General features: G+C 42.8%; 1 protein-coding gene across 2 annotated transcripts in view; it reads right to left on the reverse strand.

The window, feature by feature from the left end:
• The window catches only part of NCAPG2 (non-SMC condensin II complex subunit G2), a 1,874,483-nt gene that overhangs the window by 521,456 nt on the left and 1,329,308 nt on the right, over positions 1–23,719 (reverse strand). For both annotated transcript variants that reach the window (XM_044062031.1, XM_044062030.1), the window contains exon 22: positions 10,744–10,843. In XM_044062031.1, the coding sequence (XP_043917966.1) occupies positions 10,744–10,843 (100 nt within the window). The remainder of the gene's footprint in view (positions 1–10,743; positions 10,844–23,719) is intronic.

Here is a 23,719-nt window from a genome sequence, read left to right on the forward strand (position 1 = left end):
CTTGACTGTTAGTCATACTACCATTGGATAATAATATTGCACAGTAATAATTGGACACCTTTTTAAGGGCCTTTTAGTAGCTGATATTATTAACTGGGTGGTGGCAGTAATTACTACTGTATAGTCTGGGTTTTGGGACACAGTTGGAGAATCTGTGTCAACCTTTCCCAGGAGTGTCTGTGAAGTTGTATAAATAGTTATATCAAAGTGTGTGTGTGTGTGTGTGTGTGTGTGTGTGTGTGTGTCAGCTACTTGGCAGGGGCACGAAACACTGGATGGACAGAGAGGGTACTGAAGGCTTTAGCTTGCCCAGTTAGGCCGAGACCTGGACTCTATAGCTGTGCCAGTGGGGAGTCTTACTGGGGACCTGGTGAGCAAGGGAGCAGCCAGCCCCAGACTGACTGTGATCTCTGTGTGCACTTAAGGGAAATTGTACTTTACTGTGTGTATTAGTTATCCTTTTCTCTTCTATGAGACAACCTCCCTGGTTTTAGTGGTGAGGACTGAGGCTCTTTGATTGCTGGGCCAGGGCACGGTCATCAAGTGTTTGGCAGTGGTGGGATATACTTCACATACTAATTGGCTTGTAGTGGTGTGGGGTAGAGCGAATTCCTGTAGCTTATGTACAGTGATCTCTAAAAGTGTTTTGTACTCTAAAACAGCCACCCAGTGTATATTCAAGAGTTCAGATCACAATTGTTTTATTTCTTTTGTTAGCTTAGTGTTAGTTAGGGTGAGCAGGCAGCACGTCAGCAGAAGAGTATGGAAAGCTGACAAGGAGCCATCTGGTGGAGATGTGCCAGGCTAGGGGACTGGTGCATGGAAACATGACTAAAGCAGACCTGTCTGCAGCCTTGGTTACAGCTGCATCAGAAAACAGCAGCCTGGAGGACAATCAGACTGACAGTGGAGTTACAATATCTTTGGAGAATGGACAGCTCAACTTTTCTGCAGTGGACTTAAAAATCCAGCTGGAGCTGAAGAGACTAGAGTTGGAGGCCAGGTGTATGGAACTAGAAGCAGCCGAGAGATTGAGGAGCCTAGAAGCTGAAGAACAGGAACGGCAGAGAAGGCATGAGAGGAAAATGCTGACTCTTCGCCAGAGTCATGGAGATAATGGGGGAGGGAGTAACTGGACCCCAGAAGCACAAAAGGTCAGTAAATTTCTTCCACAGTTTAAAGAGGGGGATAATTTTGATAGTTTCATTCATATGTTTGAGCTGTATGCAAACAGTATGAAGTTGACCAAGGACTCTAGGTACAGTTCCTGACCCCCTTACTCCATGGTAAAGCTGTAACTCCTTTAGCAAAAATGCTTGACACTGACTGCTTTGATTACACTGCTGTAAAAAGACATCCATTAAAATGTTTTAAGCTAACAACTGAAATGTATAGGAAAAAGTTTCGTGAGCATAGACGCAAGGCAGATGAAAATGTATGTGAATATGTTGTTGAACCGAGCACTTATTTTCATAGCTGGGTGAGTGGATGTCAGGTCACCAGTTTTGAAGGGCTGGCAGACCTTTTGGTAAGGGAACAAGCCCTTAGCACTTTGCCTGAGGACATCAGGATCTGGTTAGCTGATAAACAGTGCGCTACTTCAGAGGAGTTGGGGAAGAAGGGATACCTATACCTAGCAAGCAGGGCAGCCCTGCACAGGAAAGGGACCCTCCAGTACTGCTCACGGGATTAAAGGAACCCATGTTGGGCAGCACAGACTGCCTCAACAGAATCCACCAGTAGCAGGGAAAGCCACCAGTCCAGGTATACATCCAGGAGCTAGGGTTAAATGTTTTGAATGCAACCAGTGGGGTCATATGGCATACAGATGTCCACAGAGGCAAGGTGGGGAACCAAAGGTGAGGGAAGCCAGTAAGTGGTAAAGACAAAATGCCAATAGTAGATTGTCTTGAGACAACAGGGGTATGGAACTACCATCCTGCAGATGTCCTGACAGGGAAGGATTTGGATGAGGCAGTACTATGTACTTATGCAGTTACATGCAGTGAGTCTAGGAGACAAGCATGCAAGTCTGGTAGCCTGGGGGAGATCCAGACAGACTGCACACTTGCAGCCAGGACTGCTGAGGTGGTTACTTCAGGGAGTGAGCTGCTCTGTAGCAGTGAGACAGAAGGTGAGCCCACAGCTGCTTGTGGGTACTGATGTTCCCTTGGACAGGGTAACTGCAAAGATAGAGGTGTGTAGTAGTACAGTGAGGCACTGCTGTCAGAGGATGTCAGACTTCCTTGGGAAGGGTTACCAGGAGGAACTTGAGACAGGCTCAACTCTAAGACCCTACATTGCAAGGCCTGAGGCAGGTAGCTAGGGAGGCACCTGATTCTCAAGGGAAGGAGGAATCTGTATACTGGAACAAAGGGTTACTATACAGGGAGTGGACCCCTGAGGGAGGGTTAGAAGGTGAGAGAGTACAGCAGTTGGTAGTACCTAGAGCTTACCGTCTGGAGCTTCTAGCCATAGCCCATGATAATCCCTTTGCAGGTCATATGGGCATAAAACGTACAAAGAGGTGTATTATGCAAAACTTCTATTGGCCTGGAATTTCCAGAGATGTAACAGGGTACTGCAGGACCTGTGAGCAGTGCCCAAAGGTAGGCAAGGCAGGAGACAAGGTGAGAGCTCCTTTGATGCCTTTTGCCCGTGATTGAGGAGCCATTTCAGAGGGTAGCTATGGATACTGTGGGTTCTCTGAGTACCCCAAGTTCCACAGGGAAAAAGTATATCCTAGTGACTGTAGATTATGCTACATGATACCCTGAGGCAGTGGCTTTGTCCTCCATTGAGGCAGAGAAGGTGGCAAATGCTTTGCTAGATTTTCAGCAGGGTAGGTTTCCCAAAGGAAATACTGTCTGACACAGGTGCCAATTGTATGTCAGACCTGCTGGCTTGTCTGTGGAAGTCCTGTGGGGTGAAGCACATGAAGACCACCCCCTACACCATCCCCAGACTAATGGTCTTGTTGAGAGGTTAAACTCTACAATCAAGTCCATGCTACGGGCATTTGCAAATCAGTTTAAGAGGGAGTGGGACAAATATTTGCCCCATGTGTTGTTTGCTTACAGAGAGGTTCCCCAGAAATCCACAGGTTTTTCACCCTTTAAGTTGCTGTATGGGCATATGGTGAGCGGACCTCTAGATTTAATTTGAGATGAGTGGGAAGGTGAGTGTGAGTCTCACAAGGAGTCTGTTGTGGCATATGTCCTGAACCTCAGGACAAGAGGGAACTCAAGGGCCTGGCCCAGGAGAACCTGGCAAAAGCCCAACAACAGAAAAAGGTGTGGTATGACAGAAATGCTCGACCTAGAGAGTATGCTGTAGGGCAGCAGGTGATGGTTCTCATTCCTGTCAGATACATCAAGTTGCAAGCAGCTTTGGAGGGACCCTACAAGGAGGTAAGAAAGGTAAGTGATGTTAACTACATTGTGAAAGTGCTAGGCAGACGGCAGGGGAACAAATTGTACCATGTTAACATTATGAAACATTGCCATGATAGGGAGGCCCTTGTGCTGAGCATTTGCAGTGGACTGCAGGAGGACTCAGAGAGATCTTGTGACTGATCTCCTCAGTGAGGCTCGGGCTGACACCTCGGTGGAAGGGTAGCAATGTCCCAGCAGCTATCTCCTACCCAGGTTCGAGAAATCTGAGCAGTGTTGCAGGAGTTTGGGGGGGGGATGTTCACCGGGAAACCAGGGAGCACCCACCTGGTGCAGCACCAGGTGGATAGTGGACCCCAAAGGCCGATCAGGCAGGCCCCTTATAAGGCGCCTGAGAGAATCAAACAGACTCTGAGGGAGGAGGTACAGGAGATGTTGGAACTAGGGGTAATTCAAGAGACCAACAGTCCCTGGGCCTCACCAGTGGTGTTGGTGCCAAAGAAGGATGGCAGCACCAGGTTCTGTGTGGATTACAGGAAATTAAATAGTCACACAGAGGCAGATGCTTACCCCATACCTAGGACAGATGAGGCCCTAGAGCAGCTGGGTAGGGCTAAATATCTTACAACCATTGATCTTACCAAGGGTTACTGCAGGTGCCCTTGACTCTCAGTGCTAGAGAGAAGTCAGCCTTTGTGACTCCTTTTGGCTTGTATGAGTTCACAAAGATGCCCTCTGGGATGAAGAATGCCCCAGCGACTTTCCAGATGCTGGTAGAGCATATCTTAGCAGGAGCAGGAGGGTTTGCCCTTGCTTACATGGATGATATTGCTATCTACAGCCATTCCTGGCAAGAGCACCTTCAGCATGTCAGGGAGATGCTGGGCAGACTACAGAGGGCAGGGTTGACCATTAAGCCGAGCAAATGTCAGGTAGATATGGCAGAGGTCTCCAACCTAGGACATAGAGTGGGGAGTGGTAAGATAAAGCCAGAACCTGCCAAAGTGGAAGCTATTCAGGCATGGCTTGCACCTGTTACCAAAAAGCAGGTGAGGGCATTCTTGAGGACAGCAGAGTACTACAGAAAGTGTGTTCCCAATTATAGTACCATAGATGCTCCCCTTACAGACCTGATAAGGAAGAACAGGCCAGATAAGGTAGTGTGGACCCCAACATGTGAGCAGGCATTTCAGAAGCTTAAGGAAGCTTTGGGAGGACCCCCTGTGTTAGCCAGTCCAGACTACAGCAAAGACTTTGTTGTGCAGGTGAATGCTTCAAACTATGGGGTGGGGGCTGTACTTAGCCAGATTTCTTCAGAGGGAGAAGAGCACCCAGTGGTTTATCTCAGTCGTAGGCTCTAACCCAGAGAGGAATGCTATGCAGTGGTAGAAAAGGAATGTCTAGCCATAGTGTGGGCACTACAAAAACTTCAGCCTTATCTGTACGGAAGAAAAGTCACTATGATTACAGATCACAACCCTCTAACATGGTTAAACAGAGCCAGTCAGCAAAATGCCAAGTTGCTAAGATGGAGTCTGGGGTTGCAAGCATATATGTCAGTGCAGCACCACAGTGGGAGTAGCAATACCAATGCAGATGGGCTCTCATGACAGGGAATGGGGTGAGGTATACCCAGACAGACCTGACACTCTCAAGCAACGCTTCTCAAGGGGCAGTTGAAAAACTTGCTTGAGTTCCCCTGGGGAGAGATGGGCGAAGGCAGCCAGCCTAGTCAAATAGAATTTGATATAATTCGATCAACTGTATAAATAAATGTAAAATACAGGCTTGTGTTTTTAAATGAAAGAAAAACACTGTAAAATGTGAACTTCAAGATTGTTACAACACTGCCCCCTTGCTGTAAAGAAAAAATAAATCAAGCCTTTCAAATTTGTCTTTTGAAATTGAAATGATTTTATGACATTCTTTGATCTTTAAAGTTGGTTCCGGTCAGGCTGGCTAAAGACAATCTGTCTATTGTGTTAACTAACGACCAATTGCTAGAGTGTATATGTGAAATGCCTTTTAGTGTTGTATTCTCCTGTGCAGGTGTTAGCTTGCTAAATAATGTAAATAGAGTTTCTATTAGCTTGGGAACTCAGAGCAGGTGTCAAGATGATGAATATGAATACTGGGAAAACCCAAGTGTCAAAAATGATGTAATCTGGGGAGGACCCAGAGACATGTTTGTTAGTGATGTTTTATAAACTGTGTCTGAGAGAGAGACCAGGAAAGCATTTTGATCTTGATATCCAACTTACCTGCATTCTGCTTATGCTCTCATGTAAGTTTCTAGCACTATGATTTCTTGTAGGAATAGTTAAAGCTAGTAAATATTAATTAGGTATCTGTCTTTGAAATCAGACCTGTCCTACTGTATTATTTTAAGTTTATGTGAGATCTCTGAACTCTTAGATATCGCTGTGGTGTAGTAGTTTTGTCTTGTGTTTTAATTATTTATTATTAAATATTTTTAAAACCTTCTACCTGTGGCTGCTTTGTATAGAGATAAGCTCTAGAATACATCGCATATTTATAGAGGTTATTGTAACAGGCCACTCTAAAGTAAGTCTTGACTGTTAATCATACTCCCATTGGATAATAATATTGCACAGTAATACCAACTCCAAAAGACGGCTTGAACTCCAGAAAAACCTCGCTTACAGCTCCCAAACACAGTAAATAACCGTGAACGAATGTAAAAGTTGTTGATTTATTAAGCTTTCTTTTCAAAATCCACTTTTCGTCGAGTACACCTTAAGTACTCGACGTAAGTGGATTTTGAAAAGAACGCTTAATAAATCAACAACTTTTACATTTGTTCACGGTTATTTACTGTGTTTGGGAGCTGTAAGCGCGGTTTTTTTGGAGTTCAAGCTGTCTTTTGGGGTTGGTAACCTGAGTTGTTTTTATCAGTTTGTTATTGCACAGTAATAATTCGACACCCTTTTAAGGGCCTTTTAGTAGCTGATATTAACTGGGTGGTGGCAGTAATTACTATCGTATAGTCTGGGTAAAGGGGCACAGTTGGAGAATCTGTGTCAACCTTTCCCAGGAGTATCTGTGAAGTTGTATAAATATTTATCTCAAAGTGTGTATGTGTGTTGTGTCGGGTCTACTTCATTTGACCGACACTTCATTTGACCGACAAGTATAATTGGCAAGAAAATGGGATATGCCCCCTTCCCCACTGTAGTGCGACCCTGGAGTTAAAATATATAGTTGGGGGGTGTGGGGGGCACATCCCCCCCCACTATGGGGGTGGGGTGGGGGGTGAAGCCCCCACTTTTGTTTTACTAAGCAATATTAAATTAAAACTAAACAATATAATATGAAATTAAGTGGGGGGCTGTTCCCCCCCACACCCCCTAACTATATATTCTAACTCCAGGGTCGCACTACAGTGGGGAAGGGAACATAACCCATTTTCTTGCCAATTATACTTGTCGGTCAAATGAAGTGTCGGTCAAATGAAATTTCGGTCATTTGGTCTCAGGCAAATGGGTGTCGGGCAAATGAAGTAGACCCGTTGTGTCAGCTACTTGGCAGGGACATGAAGCACTGGTTGGACAGAGAGGGTACTGGAGGTTTTAGCTTGCCCAGTTAGGCTGAGAACTGGACCCTATAGCTGTGCCAGTGGGGTGTCTTATTGGGGACCTGGTGACCAAGGGAGCAGCCAGCCCCAGACTGACTGTGATCTCTGTGTGCACTTAAGGGAAATTGCACTTTACTGTGTGTGTATTAGTTATCCTTTTCTCTTCTATGAGACGACCTCCCTGGAGTTAGTGGTGAGGATTGAGGCTCTTTGATTGCTGGGCCAGGGCACAGTCGTCACACCTTACATCAGACAATGAATAAAGTTTAACAGCACTTACACAAAGTAAATCTCCAATCATAACCTGTGTGCATGATAAATGAATGTCAAGAAGTTAGTTTTGACAGTGAAGCATTAGAGCTAAATCTTGACATCTGTTTAGAGAACACACAGCCAGTGCGTTATAACTGAAGAAACCCAATCATAATTCTTTCTATAGAGCTTTAACTACTTCAGGATATACTACAAGTTGCAGACTAAAAATATATATTGCAGCAATGCAAACTGTATTATGACTTTTACAGCTGTAACACAAAGCAGCCAGAACCATGCGTTTGTCTACAGAACAAAAACTCTAAAAGCTGTTAAGACATTGTTTCCAGGAAGTGTAATAAAGTGCACTGCAGCTTTCTGATGCTGTTTCATGGTGGCTGCCATGGGTGTTCTAACATGACAGACTATATTCTAATATTAATGTTCTATAGTTTTGAAACGGACATAACGAAACTTGACATGCACTTCTGATATTACAGAAACACATATGCTTTTCTTTTTTAATGCTTTTTCCCCCTGCTCTGCCTTGCTGGGGCTCAATCTATTTGGTCCCTAATGGTGGGCACTCACCAGATCCACTAAGGAAATAGACATCCGGGTGGAGGCATCATTTAGACAGATATCAGGCAGCTTGTGCTCTTGCTGCCAACCTGGCTACGAAAACATTCCATATACAAATCCTAACCCTGCCCATGTGTAGGGTGAGAAATGAGCTACTCACAGCAACATGTGGACTCAAAATACCCTCTCTCTGCAAATGCATGCTAATGTGCACTCATTAATGGTAGTTATCACCAAGAGGTGGCTTGCTGATCTGTAAGCCTGCCACCATGGATGCCTATTACACCACCCCGCCCCTCCTCTGAGGAAGAGTGGTTGTATGCATCTTGACCCACAACGACTTCCTCACAGCATGGGCCTGTCCATTATCCCATGCCTTTACCGTCAAGTGCTTGAGCTGCTAGTCCAGCTCAGGACACATTAGCTATCCTCAATGGTTTATTCTACTATGCATTAATTGAGATTTTGATGAAGTCTTGATGATTTAGGAGATGAAAGCACTTAACCTGTTTGAACAAAAATTAGATGCAATTATTTCATAGTCAATATTTTGCTCTTCTCTGTGATACAGTTTCGTTTTGTTTGTGGTTCTTGTCACGTACTGTATCCTACTGTTTTGGTGAAGTTTATTCTCCTATGCCACCAATGTTGAATAAGCCTATTTTTTTTGCAGATTTCACAGAGTAATCAGAGGGCTCCATGTACTACATGGAAAAGTGTAGGGCAGTGATAAAAACCTATTGTAATTTCTGCCTCACACTACTCGGTTTTCCAGTTCAGTTTCTGGTTGCGATACCTTCTGTGTGAAGTTTGCATACCCACCCACCCCCATCCTCATTGGTAGTTTGGTTTCTTTACTAAAGACATGCTGTAGATAAATCAGTGATTCTCAAAACTGCTTGTAGGTGTGCATATCACGTGTTCTACTATTAAATGGAATAGTTCCTTTGTCATGCATCCACTGAGTAATAGGATATGTTTGTGCTTCATTCTAATCTTAAACTGGATAAAGCTGCTATCAGAAAAAGAATTAAAATGACTCTTAAGAATAGGCATATTTTCACCTCAATGGCACTTTTTTTTTTTTTTTTTTACAATTCCTTGTATGTGTTTTACTTTTGCCTCACAGCACTAATATCTCAATTTTCAGATAAAATGACTTCTTGGAAGTATAAAACCGCTCTCCTATGTTATCTGTAGATATAGAAACCCATGCCCTGTACATACTTAATCCAGATTTAGGATAACAGATAGCTAGAATCTATCTCAACAAATACAAGCATGAAGCAAAAACAGGTCTCTGAAAGGACAATGCCCATGGCAGTATATAGGCACACAGTCATACTCACACATACGGCCAGTCACAGTATTATCAGTCACCTGACAGAATGCTTTTAGAATGCAGAAGTAAATAGGAGGTTTGGGGAAAACACATAATATATACAGTGTGGGTATGTCGATACAGTATGTCAAATATATAGCTACAGCACTCTACAGATATTTACCTACAGTCTTGGTGCATCATCAAAAGCTAACCCTATTAGTCCTACTTAACAATGGCCTACAAATTAGTGCCACCTGCTAAAAACTAAAGGAAGAGCTACTTACGCACATTTTAAAACAACCCCATCCCAAATCTGCTAAAATAACAAAAACTACATTTCCCATTCACTTCACCAAAGGAAAAAAATAATCACACATGCAAAATGCATACATGCCACCAAAATTCACCTAAATCAATGCTGTAAAATTAAATTCATTATTAAAAAAAAAAAAAAGGAACACTGATTACAACTAGCCAAACAGAAAATGGCATTACTAGCATAAGTGATTAGACTATCACTACAAAGTAATTAAAATTAGCTAAACTCATACCAAAATTTAAAAAAATAAATCACAACCCTGAAAAAACGCCTCAAAACTAGGAAGACAGCTCACTCAAAAACATGTACAAACTAACAAAGTCCTGTTAAGTACAAGTTCAGCAAATAACGCAGCCCACTATAGTCAATGGGGAAACAAAAGAAAAAAATAGAATATGTGGAGGTCTGGTTTGCATAACAAATGAAATATTTTGCAAGATTAAGGATAAGTTTGGCTGTAAAACACACAGGCAAACATGAAAACATGCAAAAAAAAAAAAAAAAAAGATACATGCGCAGGTGTGTGTGTGTGTGTGTGTGTGTGTGTGTGTGTGTGTGTGTACATACACACACAACTATAGCTACATATACATATAAATGTACAATACACACACACACATATATGCAAACAAATGTATAATACATAAATATATATATATGCATACAAATATATATATATTTGTATACACACACACACACACACACACATATATATATTTGTATACACACATTTATATATATATATATATATATATATATATATATACACACACAGACATACATTCACATAAATACACACAGCCACAAAATACAAATATAATTATAGGAATTAACACAGACGGGTGAGAGAAGACACACAATCTATGTATGTATGCATTAGGCCTATAGTATTTTGCCATAACATCTGAAAGGGGGAACCTTGCTCAGAAAAAGTAGAATTCATTAATTTTCTGACTTTAGTATGCCAAAGGATCCATTAATGATAAAATCAGGTATAACAATGGAGGAAAAGCAAGCACTTTCAAGTGTCACTTTAAAACAGCTTCTCTGCAGTCCACAGCAGACTACAATATCTGCATATTTATTTTAATTTTTTTATTTGTTGTATACCAAAACATGACTGCAACAAACTGTAATGTGTGCGCAACATTAATAAAATGTGGGACATCTACACAGTGAGCGTACTGGCCTATTCATATCAATGATATTAAAACTCAAAGCAAATGTACACAAGAGAGGTAAAACCTGAAATAAAGATCCACATTTCACTGGCACATACCTGTCTGCATTACTGCAAGGGCAAGATCCAAAAGTTGTTCTTGGAATTCTGAATCTGCTAGGCCGATGATTAGAACATCTTTACAAACCATCAGATACATCTGTTTTACAAAAATAGTTAAGCAGTTAATGCTAAGAAACCAGTCTTCAGTAATATTTGCATTACATAAACTAATGTTTGAGCCTTAGAAATAGGTGACATAAATCTGTGGAATTCATCAGTTTTCATTCTAAAAACTTTTGATATTAAGCATTAATGCAGTTTCTTTCACTTTTCTGTTGGAGACATTGAAGTTACAAATATTTTGTTACACTTCCATTTGGACACCGTTCAGTTCTTTTCATAAAAGTTGTGCATCACAGTTATTTAACATACCAGACAATCTTCAATCTTCAAGAGGGCCTATTGTAACTGGTATAACATTGGGGAGCTCAGTAATTTCATCTATGAACCAGTAACACATGTGAAACGAGTATGCCTTCTCTGACTTGCATCCCGTGTCCATCTGCCAGGTTAAGGAATACATAAACCCTTAAAAGTCTCCATTCCAAAAATGCAATGATATAAAACCAAATAAACAAGCTTGCTACTTCAGTAACAGATACATTTTAATCAATCAATTGATGATAAAAGGACCATCCTCTAATGTTGCCATCTTCTCCACCAATCAGAATTAAACACCTTTTTTTCTGAAAAATCTCATACTTGGAAAGTCATGATGGGAAAAAATGTGCTAGCTACATACCACTACACGTTAAGAGAACCCCTGCACATAATGCCTAGACCTCTAACAAGCACTTTACAAAGAATCAATAGCATCATTAAACAAGTAATACATATCTGTACTTGCCAAACCTACAGGGAACTCAAACATCATCAGCTGACAGAAGTACCATTTACCTACACCAAGACAGAGGGAAAGGACTTCTGATCCCGGAAAGGTCCCCCCTACTACAGTAAAGTACAGTTGTGTACCTACCATAAATGTAGATGTTCGAGTGTATTCACTGTTGCAGTCATTACACTTGGGCTATCCTGCTGGCAGGCTACCCGCAGTCGTCCTTAATTCCAAAGTCTAGGTCCGGCTTCGGATGCTGTCGCCTCTTCCCTGACGTCAGTGCACCAGGAGTATAAAAGATGCAGCAGACGCCATTTTCTTCAGTTTTTCTTGCCACAGATGTCAGGTGCTCCCAAACTGGTAGGCTGAAAATTATGCCAATAAGTATGCATGCACAAAAATAAACATTTCCTTCATCTACAAGCAAATACACCACATAGGTTGTATAGGATAGAGAATACACCACATAGGTTGTATAGGATAGAGAAGTACAGATCAGTCCCAGCAAATAAAAGGGGGGTGGTGGGTGGGTAACCTGGACTGTAACAGTGAATATACTAGAGCATCTGCATTTATGGTCGGTACACAACTGTACTATGTTCATCATGTTTCACTGTTGCAGTCATTACACTTGGGTTGAATCCCAAAGCTGAGGTTGGGTGGCTGGGTCTAAATAGGTTTAGGAGAGGCTATAAGGCCCTGCAAAACTGCAGTGGCAAAGCCTGCTCTGGATTTAGAGTAGAGAGGTAAGTGGTAGTGCTTGGTAAAAGTGTGCACTGAACTCCAAGTTGCAGCCTCTAAAATGTCTTTGGTTGGTACTCCTCTGAGGAAGGCTGCTGAAGTGGCTGCTGCTCTGGTTGAGTGTGGCCTAATGCCCTTAGGCACTGATTTGCCATGTTGTGAATAGCAGAAACGAATGCAGTGGCCTATCCATTTTGAAACAGTCTGCTTTGAGATAGCCTTTCCTTGTGATCCTGCAGCATATGCTACTAAGAGTTGCTCAGTCTTTCTGAAAGCTTTAGTTCTGTCCAAGTAGAAGCATAGCTGTCTGTGTATGTCCAAAGAATGCAGGAGTCTCTCACCCTTATTCTGTGGGTTTGGATAAAAGGTAGGCAAATTAATGGTATGGTTAAGGGCCACACTGGACATTACCTTAGGCATAAATGTCGGGTTCGTCCTCAGAGAAACCCTGTCTGGATGGAAAATGATAAAAAGTTCCACAGCCATGAGTGCCTGTAACTCTGAGACTCGTCTTGCAGAGGTTATTGCTAGGAGCAGAGCTGTTTTTCAAGATAAGAACTTTATTTCAGCTGCATTGGCTGGCTCAAAAGGCGGCAGTTTGAGTTTTTCCAAGACATAATTGAGGTCCCATGCAGGTATTGGTGCTCTCCTTGGAGGTCTTATGTTTTTGGCCCCTCTGAGGTACTGTCTTAGCAATGGATGTGAAAAAATTGGTGGTTCCGTATTGTAATGAGCTGAAATGGCAGAGGCATGGATTTTAATTGATGAAAAGGATAGGCCTTTGTTCAGCATCTCAGTTAGGTACTGTAAAATCTGAGGAATATTTGGTACAAACGTGTCAATTCCTTGTGCCTGGTTCCAAGCACAGAATCTTTTCCATTTTTCTGCATAAGATTTTCTGGTACTGGGCCTTCTGGCCTCCAAAATAACATCCATCACTGCTTTAGAGAGACGTGTGTTCTGAATGGCTACATTATCCGCCATGCTGCCAGATTTAGGGTTCTGAGTTGGCTGTGCAGGATCTGATTGTTTTGTTGGGTCAGTAAATGAGGAATTAGAGGCAATGTCCAGCCTAGGCCTTGAGACAAGCTCTTTAGGATTGGGTACAAGTGCTGGCAGGGCCAGTCTGGAGCAATCAGAATCATTTTTGGCTTCTCTTGTCTGACCTTTAGGAGTACCTTGGGGAGGAGAGACAAAGGAGGAAAGGCATATACTGTTAGGGTTTTCCAGTTAAATGATAGAGCATCCACTTTCCATGCTTGCTCGTGATACGTCCTTGTGCAGAATCTCTGTAGTTGGCAGTTGTGAGGGGAGGCAAAGAGATCTATGTCTGGCCGTCTCCATTTCTTTATTATCATACTGAAGACTTGTGGATCCAGTTTCCACTCGTGGGGATCCGTGAGGTTTCTGCTTAGTTCATCTGCCAGAATATTTTTCTTTCCTGGCAGGAATTGTGCTTGCAGGTGTACTTGATAAGTCAATGCTCTGTCCCACAAAGGCATGGCTTGTCTGCAGAGGGGGTAGGAATGAGTGCCTCCCTGTTTGTTTATGTACCACACAACTGTAGTATTATCCATCCTTATCAGTAGTTGTCCTGGATGGAGTAGATCCTTGAAAGCTGTCAGGGCATTCTGAACAGCTAGCATCTCTTTTTGATTGATATGAAGATATGCCTTTGGCTTGTGGGCCATGTGCCCTGAATACATTTTCCTGCCATGTGGGCCCCCCCCGGCATAATCTGAAGCATCCGTTGTTATTGACTGCCTGGCTGTGGGTAGGGTGAATGGCTGTCCTTTGTTGTGGTGACAAGCCTGTGCCCACCATCGAACCTTCTGTTGGAGGCAAGGAATGAGGGTAATTGTTTCCAGGCCGTGACAATGTTGAGAACAAACACTTTTTAGATACCATTGTAGTTTCCTCATATGCAGTCTGGCATATGGAATTAGTAGAATGCAGGATGCCATGAAGCCCAAAGCCTGCAGAATTTTTCTTGCAGATAACTGGGTCTTTGTTGCCAACATTTTGAAGTAAGAAGTCAGTTGCCTTTGTTTGTCTGGCGTGAGATAAGCCATCTGGGCAGTTGTATTTAAGCTTGCACCCAGGAATATTATCTCTTGAGAGGGTACTAGTTTTGATTTCTTTTCATTTACTGTGTACCCTAGGCAAATTAGTAATCTTTTTACAAACGCCAGATGCTTTAGTAGAATGTCCTTGTTCTCTGCTTGAATAAGGCAATCGCCCAAGTAAGGATATATTTAAATTCCTCTTTGTCTGCAAAATGCAATTACTGGTGCCAGGCATTTTGTGAAGACCCTGGGCACAGTAGATAAGCCAAAGGGCAGTGCAGAGAATTGGTAGTGCATTGAGCCAGCTATGAATCTGAGGTATCTTTTGCAAGATTGTCTGATTGGAATATGCAGGGATGCCTCTTTTAGGTCCAAAGTTACAAGCCAAGCCTTCTTGCCCAGCATGGGCAGAAGCTGCTGCAGAGTCAACATTTTGAATTTTGGAACGTCCAGAAATGTATTTAGAATAGAAAGGTCCAGTACTGGTCTCCAGGCTTTGTCTTTTCTGGGTACCAAGAAAAGTCTTGAGTAAAATCCTTGTCCCTGCTCTTGCTGTGGTACTTGCTGAATGGCCCTCATGTCCATGAGGGATGAAACTTGTTTTTGTGCCTCTGCCCATTGATTGTGTGGCAGGTCTGGCATAACTTTTGCCCTTGGCAGGGTGTGAAAATGGAACCTGTGGCCCTGGGATACTATATTCAAGACCCATTTGTCCTGGGTGATCATGTGCCAATTTTGAGAAAAAAGTGTTAGTTTTCCCCCTAAGGGGGCTGCCAAAAGATAATTGCTTGGTGCTGGCAGAGGAAAGTCATTGGGACCGTTTCCTGTATGGCTGTGATTTGTCTTCTCCACTTTTGGAGGTAGAAGCGACCCACTGTATAGGCCTGTATGAGCCCTGGGGCTAGGATCTGGCTCTGGGGCGTCTGTAGCTGCCTCTGTGGCCTGTCTGACACTGGAAAAGACCAATTCTTTGCAGGCCAGTTCCTGCTAAATCTGGGTGGCTGTACCTGTAAGAAATCCTTTACTGTTTGCATAGATTATGCTTTGTCCTCCATTTTCTTTAACACCAAATAAGGTATCATGCTGTAATGGAGCATCTAATAATTTTGCTTTAACATGATCAGGCAGATTCTGTTCATTTAACCAAGCATGCCTCCTAATGACAGAACCCTCAATTGCAGCCCTGCAAGAGGCCTCCAGAGAATCAAAACCACATTGCAATGTATGCTTTCCCACTTGTTCAGTTGCATGCAATAAATCCTGTATTTTTTTATTTTCTGCACAATCAGAATTTGACAACATTTTCTGTTTTAGCAGTGACATTAAATATTGCTGATTTTTAAGCATATGAAATTGACAATTTAAAGCCCTCACAGCCAAAGTAGCAGAAGTGTAAACCTTTTTTCCCTATCTGTCTAGTGCCCTTGAATCTCTATCAGAGGGGATAGGGTTTTTTTTGCAGTAGAAGCCTTGATCCCTTTGGGACCCTGAGAACTAGTTTCTGGGTCAGCAGCAGGGTTTTTATAAAGAAATTTATGTGAATCTGGAACCCTGTAGTATCTGTCTGGTTTAACAGGGGCAGGAGGTAGAGAGTCAGGAGAAAGGACAGACTCAGAAAATACATCTACAATGATTAACGCAGGAGGAATAGCCAAAGGCCTGTGCTGAGGGAGTAAAAGAAAATCTCTAAGCCTTTTCTTAGATTCTGAGTAGTCTTGGCTCTCCCAGTGGAAGTGCTCCCTCATGGTATGCAGGGTTTCCCCAAAAGAATAATTCTCAGGCGGTGAGGCTGAAGGGATAGATTCTTCAGCATCAGAATCCTCATAAGGAGGAAGAAAGTATTCCTGTTCAGAAGAGGAGTCAGAGGAAATGGAAACCTGAAGATTCATATTCTGTCTCTTGCCTACGCTTCTTGTCAGGAGGGGGATGGGAACCCATGATCAAGGTAATTAGGTCTTCGGCCATTTTGAGCATCTGTTTTTTAGGCATGGTAGTCTGTCCAGGAGAATGCTGTACTTGTTTCTTTGTCTTTAGAATTGCTTTAGTCTTTTGCTTTGGAAGCTGAAGTAGGCTTTACATATAACTGTGTAGGTCTGAAAACACCCTCAGAAGCCGATGCCTGCTCAGCGGCTCCGGACCCATCTGAGGGAATAGTTTCCGAGTGTCCAATACCTTGAGTATCCAGAGGCCTAGCTGGCTCCACGTGGTAGTCGTCAGCAGGTGCCAGGGGCTGCGAAAGCGTCTCACTGAGTACCGGCGATTGGCTTAGCGGAAGCCTCGTCGTCGGTTTTGGACCTCGGATGCCTGTCCTTTTCTTTTTCCTTGCACTTTTTATAAACTCCGGTCATCGGCTGTTCCGACGGCATTATATAATTGAATCTTCAGCCAAAGTAATGAAAGGCAAAATCGTACCGACGCTTAATAGTGCGTTGGTTAAATCTAGCACAAAACCGACAGCTTGCAACGTTGTGATCAGGGCCAGGAATACAGTAAGAATGAAAGTCCTTATGAGGTATTTGCTTCCCACAAGAAATACAATTGTTAACTTTTTCTGACATCAGACTGGAGCAATAAAAAAGTTTCACGTGAAAGAAAACAAAAGCTGGATAAACGCCTGGTATATACCTCAAGTGAAAAAAATGAAAGGACCAATGGTTAGACCACAGCTGAAGATAAAAATGGAATAATCCACGTCAGGAAATAAATCACTTGCAGCTTCACAGTAGTGCCCTTTATAAAACCAAAAGTTGTAACTGAGATGTAGTAGTCAAGGTAGAAAACGGTTCACTTGCAGTTCCACACCACTTTATTAAACAAGAGTAAGCACTTTTGCGATCTAAGTCCGCTGATCGCTTCTTCAGACTCATGAAAACAGTTGGTATTTAAAATATGGTTCAAGCACTGAAAACACATATAGAACTATGACATAGACTAATTAAAATTGCATACATCAGTACATTAATTTGCCTTATATTCTGCATAAAATTAAATAAAATATACATATAACAGACACATTTTATGTAATAATCCATATTACTTAATGTTTTAGTGGTCTGGATTTTAAAAAAGGTTTCAAGGAAACAGCATTGTTCAATCCAGGAGACCTATCTGCCTGAAGTAGTAAAATCCATCTTTGTTCTGCTTCCTCTACCTTATTCCTTATAACACCTCCCCTCTTACTTTTATTTATTATTTCTAAAACCATGAAATTAAAAATATGTTTCCTATCTTCTTCTTCCACATGTTTTGCTAAAGCACTTGTGTTTTTTTTATTTCTTATATCTCTAAGGTGTTCAAGGATACGTTCCTTTAGACACCTAGCGTTGCTAGAAGAAAACGGTTGATAGCCATCGCCCATTGCCATATCCTCATGACCTCTTGACAAAGGGGATAAGATTTGGTTCCACCTTGCTTGTTGATGTACCAGACCACCACCATGTTGTCTGACTGAATCGCAATTATCCCAGACGGCAGCAGGGGATGGAATGTTTGCAACGCCAGAAGCACCGCCCTCAGCTCTATAACATTTATATGCAGATGGGCCTCGAGTTCATACCAAGTGCCTTGGACTGTCTGTCCCTGGCATAGCCCCTCCCCCACCCCATCAGGGAGGCATCCGTGGTCACTGTGGCGTTGGGTTGCTAGGGGGAGAAGGGGCGAGAGATTGTGTGTCATCCACCAATTTAAATCCTGTTTGCACCTGTGGGTTACTTGAATCATGGTTGAAAGAGGATGCTGAAAAGGATACCATTGGGTGGGTGAGCAGTAGCCATTGTAGAAGCCTCATGTGAAACCTGGCCAGGGGAACAATGGTGATGGAGGCGGCCATGGAACCCAACAGCTGTAGAACCGAGTGAGCCGTGGATTTTTCCCTTGAAAGGATTGGAATTAGCTGTTGCTTTATCTTTAGAATTCTGTGGTCTGGAATAGCAGCTCTGCATTTTTTTGTGTCAAAGATAACCCTTATGAATTCTGTCGACTGAGATGGGGTGAGACTGGATTTTTGCCAGTTTATGGTTATGCCTAGCCTTTGAGCAGCAAGGAGAGACTATGCCAGGGCTTTTCCAGTAGATGTCTGGTGGGGAAGGAGATGAGCCAGTCGTCTAGGTATGGAAACACCTGGAATCCTTGAAGTCGCAAGTGAGCTGTGACAACTGCCATGCACTTTGTGAACACTCTGGGGGCTGTAGAGAGTCCGAAGGGCAGTACTCTGAACTGGTATCGAATGGCTCCCACACGGAAGCGCAGAAATCTTGTTGATGGCCTGTCCACCTTTATGTGGTAGTAGGCATCTTGAAGATCTATATAGCACATCCAATCATCTTTTTCCAAAAGCTTGAGGATAGACTGTATTGTGACCATCCGGAATTTTTGTACTCTCACAAAATTGTTCAATACACTGAGATCCAAAATTGGTCTCCAGTCCCCAGTTTCCTTTGGCACCAAAAATAGTCTTGAGTAGAATCAGGATCCTATCTGGTCTGGAGGGACTATTTGGATGACTCTCTTTCTTAGCAACTTTTCTATCTCTAGTGCTACTTCTTCCCTTTGGGTTGAACATCGGGAAGATTTTTTGAAGGGACGGGACAAAGATCGAAGGGGATATGATAACCTCTGGTTATAATCCTTTGTACCCAAGAATCGGTGGTGATGGTTAGCCAGGCAGAAGGGTACAAGGAGAAACATCCCCCAGCCACCTCCAGAGGAAAGGAGTTGGGCCGCTCTTCAGGAGCACTGGTAGGATTGACCAGGGAAAGAATCCCTGGAACCCTGGTTACGCGGACCCCCCCTCTTCCCCGAAAGCAGCGTCTTCCCTGTGAGTTTCCCCCTCTGCCTCTTGGGGGAGAACTCGGCCTGTGTGTCACGGAAAGGACCCTGAGATTTCTTGAACCATATCTTCCCACTCTTTTAGTTTCGGGAGAAAGCACTTTGAGAGGGAAGAATAACGGACACCTACAGCAGAAAGAGTCTTACTGTCCTGTTCACATCTGGCCAGTGTGCTTTTAACTTTGGGCCCAAACAATGAGGAGGCCTCAATGGGGGCATTAAGAAAAGAAGAAAAAGGGTTCCACGAAGTTGCACAAGCGCATCCAGGCGTGTCGCCTCAAGACTGCAGCTGAACCCGCTGCTCCTTCTGATGCGTGAGTTATCAGTCGCATAGAGGAGTTTGATATAGATTCAATGGTGGCCAGCTGAGAGGCCACTGTGTCACGGACCTCATCAGATACGGCACCAGCCAAGGTTTCAGAGAGCTCAGAAACCAGCTCCCTTTGAAGCCTGGTAAAATGTGCCATATAATTCAGGGACCTGATAGCAAACGTCACTGAAGCAAAGGTGCACTTCCCTATCCTGTCCTGGGCCCGGAACTCTTTGTTAGGTGGATAGACAGTCTGGCTTTCTTCTTCTGCCAGATCCTTTGTTGTTGCAGCCGCCACTACCAAAGTATCCACAGGAAGACCTTTGAACCAATGGGGATTCGAAGCATGAGGGGACAAGATCTTATCTGGCCTCCGGGGAATAGCTTCAACGGTATCAGGTGCCTTCCAAGCACGCTGCACGATGAGCCGGACAAGTTCATCGGCAGTTGGAGTAACCCAGGAGGTAGGGGGCTGGGAGTGAAAAGCCTCTAGGAACACAGATTCCTCAGAGGTCGGATTAGAGGACTGCCAAGTCACCTCTCTGCATCAGGATTTTGAGGATATCACCAAAGGATATCTTAGAGGGTGACCGAGGGGATCCTTCCCCCTCATCGAAATCTGTGTCTTCGGTGAGGGACTCCTCTGCGGAGTCCATGTGCTTCCTCTTACACAAACTTTTCTGGTGGACCTCCTCAGCAGGAGAAGCTGGAGAAGACAGCGGAAAAGGGGATTCCTGAGGGAATATGTCCTGCGGACCTTGCACCCGGTGCCCGCTAGGTGCGACTTGTGAAACCAGTGAACAAGAGGAGGGCGGAGGTATAAACAGTCCGGTATCGCCAGTAGCAGCGAAAGCCTTCTCCATCAGTTGGATGGCTGGTCCACCCGAAGAGGAGTGCACGTCTAGGACAGGGATCACCCCTCCCGTAAGTGGCTCAGCCTGCCGACCCGGAGTCCCTGGATGGCTGTGGAGCAGCAAACTATGCGTGTCACAACTGACATCCTGGGTCATAGCAAAACTTTCCTGCCACGAAGGCAACTGCAATACCTTAGTGAGATCCATAAAGGAGACCGCAGACGGGAAAGACTGTGCTATATCCATGGACTTCAAAGGTAATGAAGGAGGAGAATAAGAAGGGGTCTTTGGAGATGGGTGGTCACCTCCCAAGGAAGGAAAGTTCCTGAGGGGTGGGATACCTCTGGCCAGAATACCTGGTCCACAAGACGCAACACATGTTGGGAAAGGCTTCTAGTAGACCTCACAGAGACTGAGGGAGAAACAGGCCTGTCCACAGAAGAGGCAGACTTGGTGCCCATCTCATCTGTCTGCACAGAGAACAACGGTGCCAAGACAGACTAGACTACTGTTGCCTGCACCAAAGAAGTCATCGGTGCCGAGGTCATGGTCTGCACAGACACAGGGATCAGTGCCGAAGTGGTTGTCGGTACCAAAGCTGGAACCGACAAAACTGGAGTCAACAATAAAGGCGTCGGTTCAGAGGAAGATCTCGTAGCCGATACAGTCAAGGTCTGCGCCGACTGAATGGTCGGTGCCGATACAGTGATACTAGTCTGAACCGAGGAGCCCCTTGGGGCCGATATAGTGAAGATTGCAGGAGAAGACTGAGCCAAAATCACTAATGGAGCTGAAGGCCTCGGTGCCGAAGGTCTAGGCACCGAAAGCACTGGGGCTGACTGAGTGAGCTCCGGAGCTGAAACTTTAGCCTTTTTAGGTTTTGGTTGGCGGGAGTCCCCAGCCGGGGACGAAGGCAAAGATTTAGCCTTAATAAGAACATCCAAGGTTTTCTTATGGTCTCTAGGAGGCGTTGAGGCCTCTGAACCAGAAAAAGCCTCTGAAAAGGGAGATTTTAGAAGTCCTTTCCATAACAGCTTGTTTTTCCTTTCCAACAAGGTTCTGTTAGAAAAATTCTCACAAATAGTACAGGGTGGGTCAACAGACAAATGGGAAGCTCACAAACAATACACATACAAAGAGTGTGCATCAGAAGTAGGTAGTTTGTGTCCACAATCAGAACACAGCTTAAACCCCGGACTACCTTTCTTATCTGCCATGACAGCAAATTAATTAATAGAAAAGGTACCAGCAATGGTACAAGAGAGTACCCGAAGGTATGAGAGAAAAAGGAAAAGTATTACCTATGATGGTAGAGAGAGAATACCTTGCGATAAAAATGGTAAAGAAAGAAGCAGAAAAACCTGAAGAAATTATGCACGCTAGATGTGATAGGGTAAGAGACAATAAAAAAAAAAAAAGAAGTTATGTACTTACCATAACGCTCCATGCGAGTTATCTCACCTTTATTCTCACTGATGGGTTCGGAGTCTATCCTCGGCTCCGACGCGGTCAATAGCAAAGCTCAAGGTTTGCAAGTAGCTCGAGACCAAGCCCCTTATCCCACAATGCACTGCTGGAATTACCTCAGATCTTGTTTGCTGCGAGTAACAATAAATATATATATATATATATATATATACACACACACACACACACACACACACACACACACACACACACACACACATACCCTTTTATTTATTTCTACAAAGAAACACTTCCCGAAGGAGAAGAAGAAATATTGAATAACCAGGATGGTACTAGCCTCTAAGTCAACAGTCAGCCAGGAGGGAAGGGGAGGGAGGGACGTGAGAATAAAGGCGGGATAAACAACTCACATGGAATGTTATGGTAAGTACATAACTTCTTTATGTGAAGTTGTTAAATCTCGCCGTTTATTCTCACTGATGGGTAGCGTCCCTAGTACCCTCAATCTTGGGTGGCTCATGGAAGTATGTTCTTCAGTACCATGGAACCAAAGGAAGACCTGTCCCTTGAAGCCTTGTCTACTTTGTAATGCATGATAAAGGTACGAGGCTTAGACCAAGTGGCTGCAGCGCAAATATTGTCAAGGGGCAATTTAGCTTGAAAAGCAGAAGACGTAGAGACGGCTCTGGTAGAATGAGTGTTAGGTTTGTGTGTTAATGGCATGCTCGCATTCTCCTAAACTAAGGATATACAATCAGATAACCATTTAGATAAAGTTTTTTTTCTCAAAAATTTTTTTATTAATTATATGAATAGCAAGACAATTAAAAGATTATACATAACAAGAAGGCATAAATGAACATATAACAATTCATCTAGTGATAACAACCTTCCTGAGATTTTGATAAATTATTTAGAAATAAAACATACACCATATGTACACTATATACAAGTTAGGCAACCTGAGAGAAGAAAAAAAAAAAAAAAAAAAAAAAAAAAAAAAAAATATTTAACATTAACTATTTAATATGTTTAGAACCTTTTCTAACACAACCTTTCTAATAGCTTTTTTTTTTGGACTCCCACCTAAGTATCTTTGAGCATCAATAAATTTAAAAGCCATTTTCTGAAAGTAAACTATTTTTTTAATTTAGAAACATCAATCCAATTTTGTATTATATAAAGTTTTAATAATGAGCAAATAAAATGATAACATGAATATCAACTTTTCAAAGATGAATCAATGGAATATGTAAGAATAGCAATTCCACGTAGCAACGGATTTTTGATATCCATTTTCTGCAGTCTGACTTTCAAGATGTCACAATCTGTGAAAAAAATGACAATATGATAATGAATGAAGGAGGGAAGGCTTTGGGGGAAGAGCATGAAACAAGAAGGGACTTATTTTTAAATTTTAAATTATTTGTTTAATTTAAAGTAGGCATCATTATTTATCAATATTAATTGTGTGTATGTAATTTTTAAAAGGATAAATTCCTTTAGTGTGTCTAATAGCCAGGACTTTCTGAGATTCTGACAATTGGGAATTATAATTCAACCAAACATTAGATAAAAAGACAGTGTGGGTCATCATTTAAAGAATTAATTAATTTATATGAGTTTGAGAGCATTTTATCAGATGATGAAAGTATTTTGATAATGGTGTTAAGTTTTTCAATTGTGAGTCTATGGGGACCAGACATACAAATTTGTTTTAATTATTGCTCTTAGTTGTGTGAATTGGTGAGTAATTCCAGTTTTTACTTTTCAATAACTACCAGTCAGATAAAGGCAAGTCAAGATATTTCAAAACATCTCCTACTTTTAGATTTTTAATTAAAGGATATTTTGTTAAGTTCAAAAGTTTATTCTCCAATAATATATTTGGGTTTAGATGAATTGCCTGATC

Source organism: Protopterus annectens, chromosome 2.part1 (genome assembly GCF_019279795.1).
Source record: "Protopterus annectens isolate FY-2018-M chromosome 2.part1, PAN1.0, whole genome shotgun sequence".
Classification (NCBI taxonomy): Eukaryota; Metazoa; Chordata; order Ceratodontiformes; family Protopteridae; genus Protopterus; species Protopterus annectens.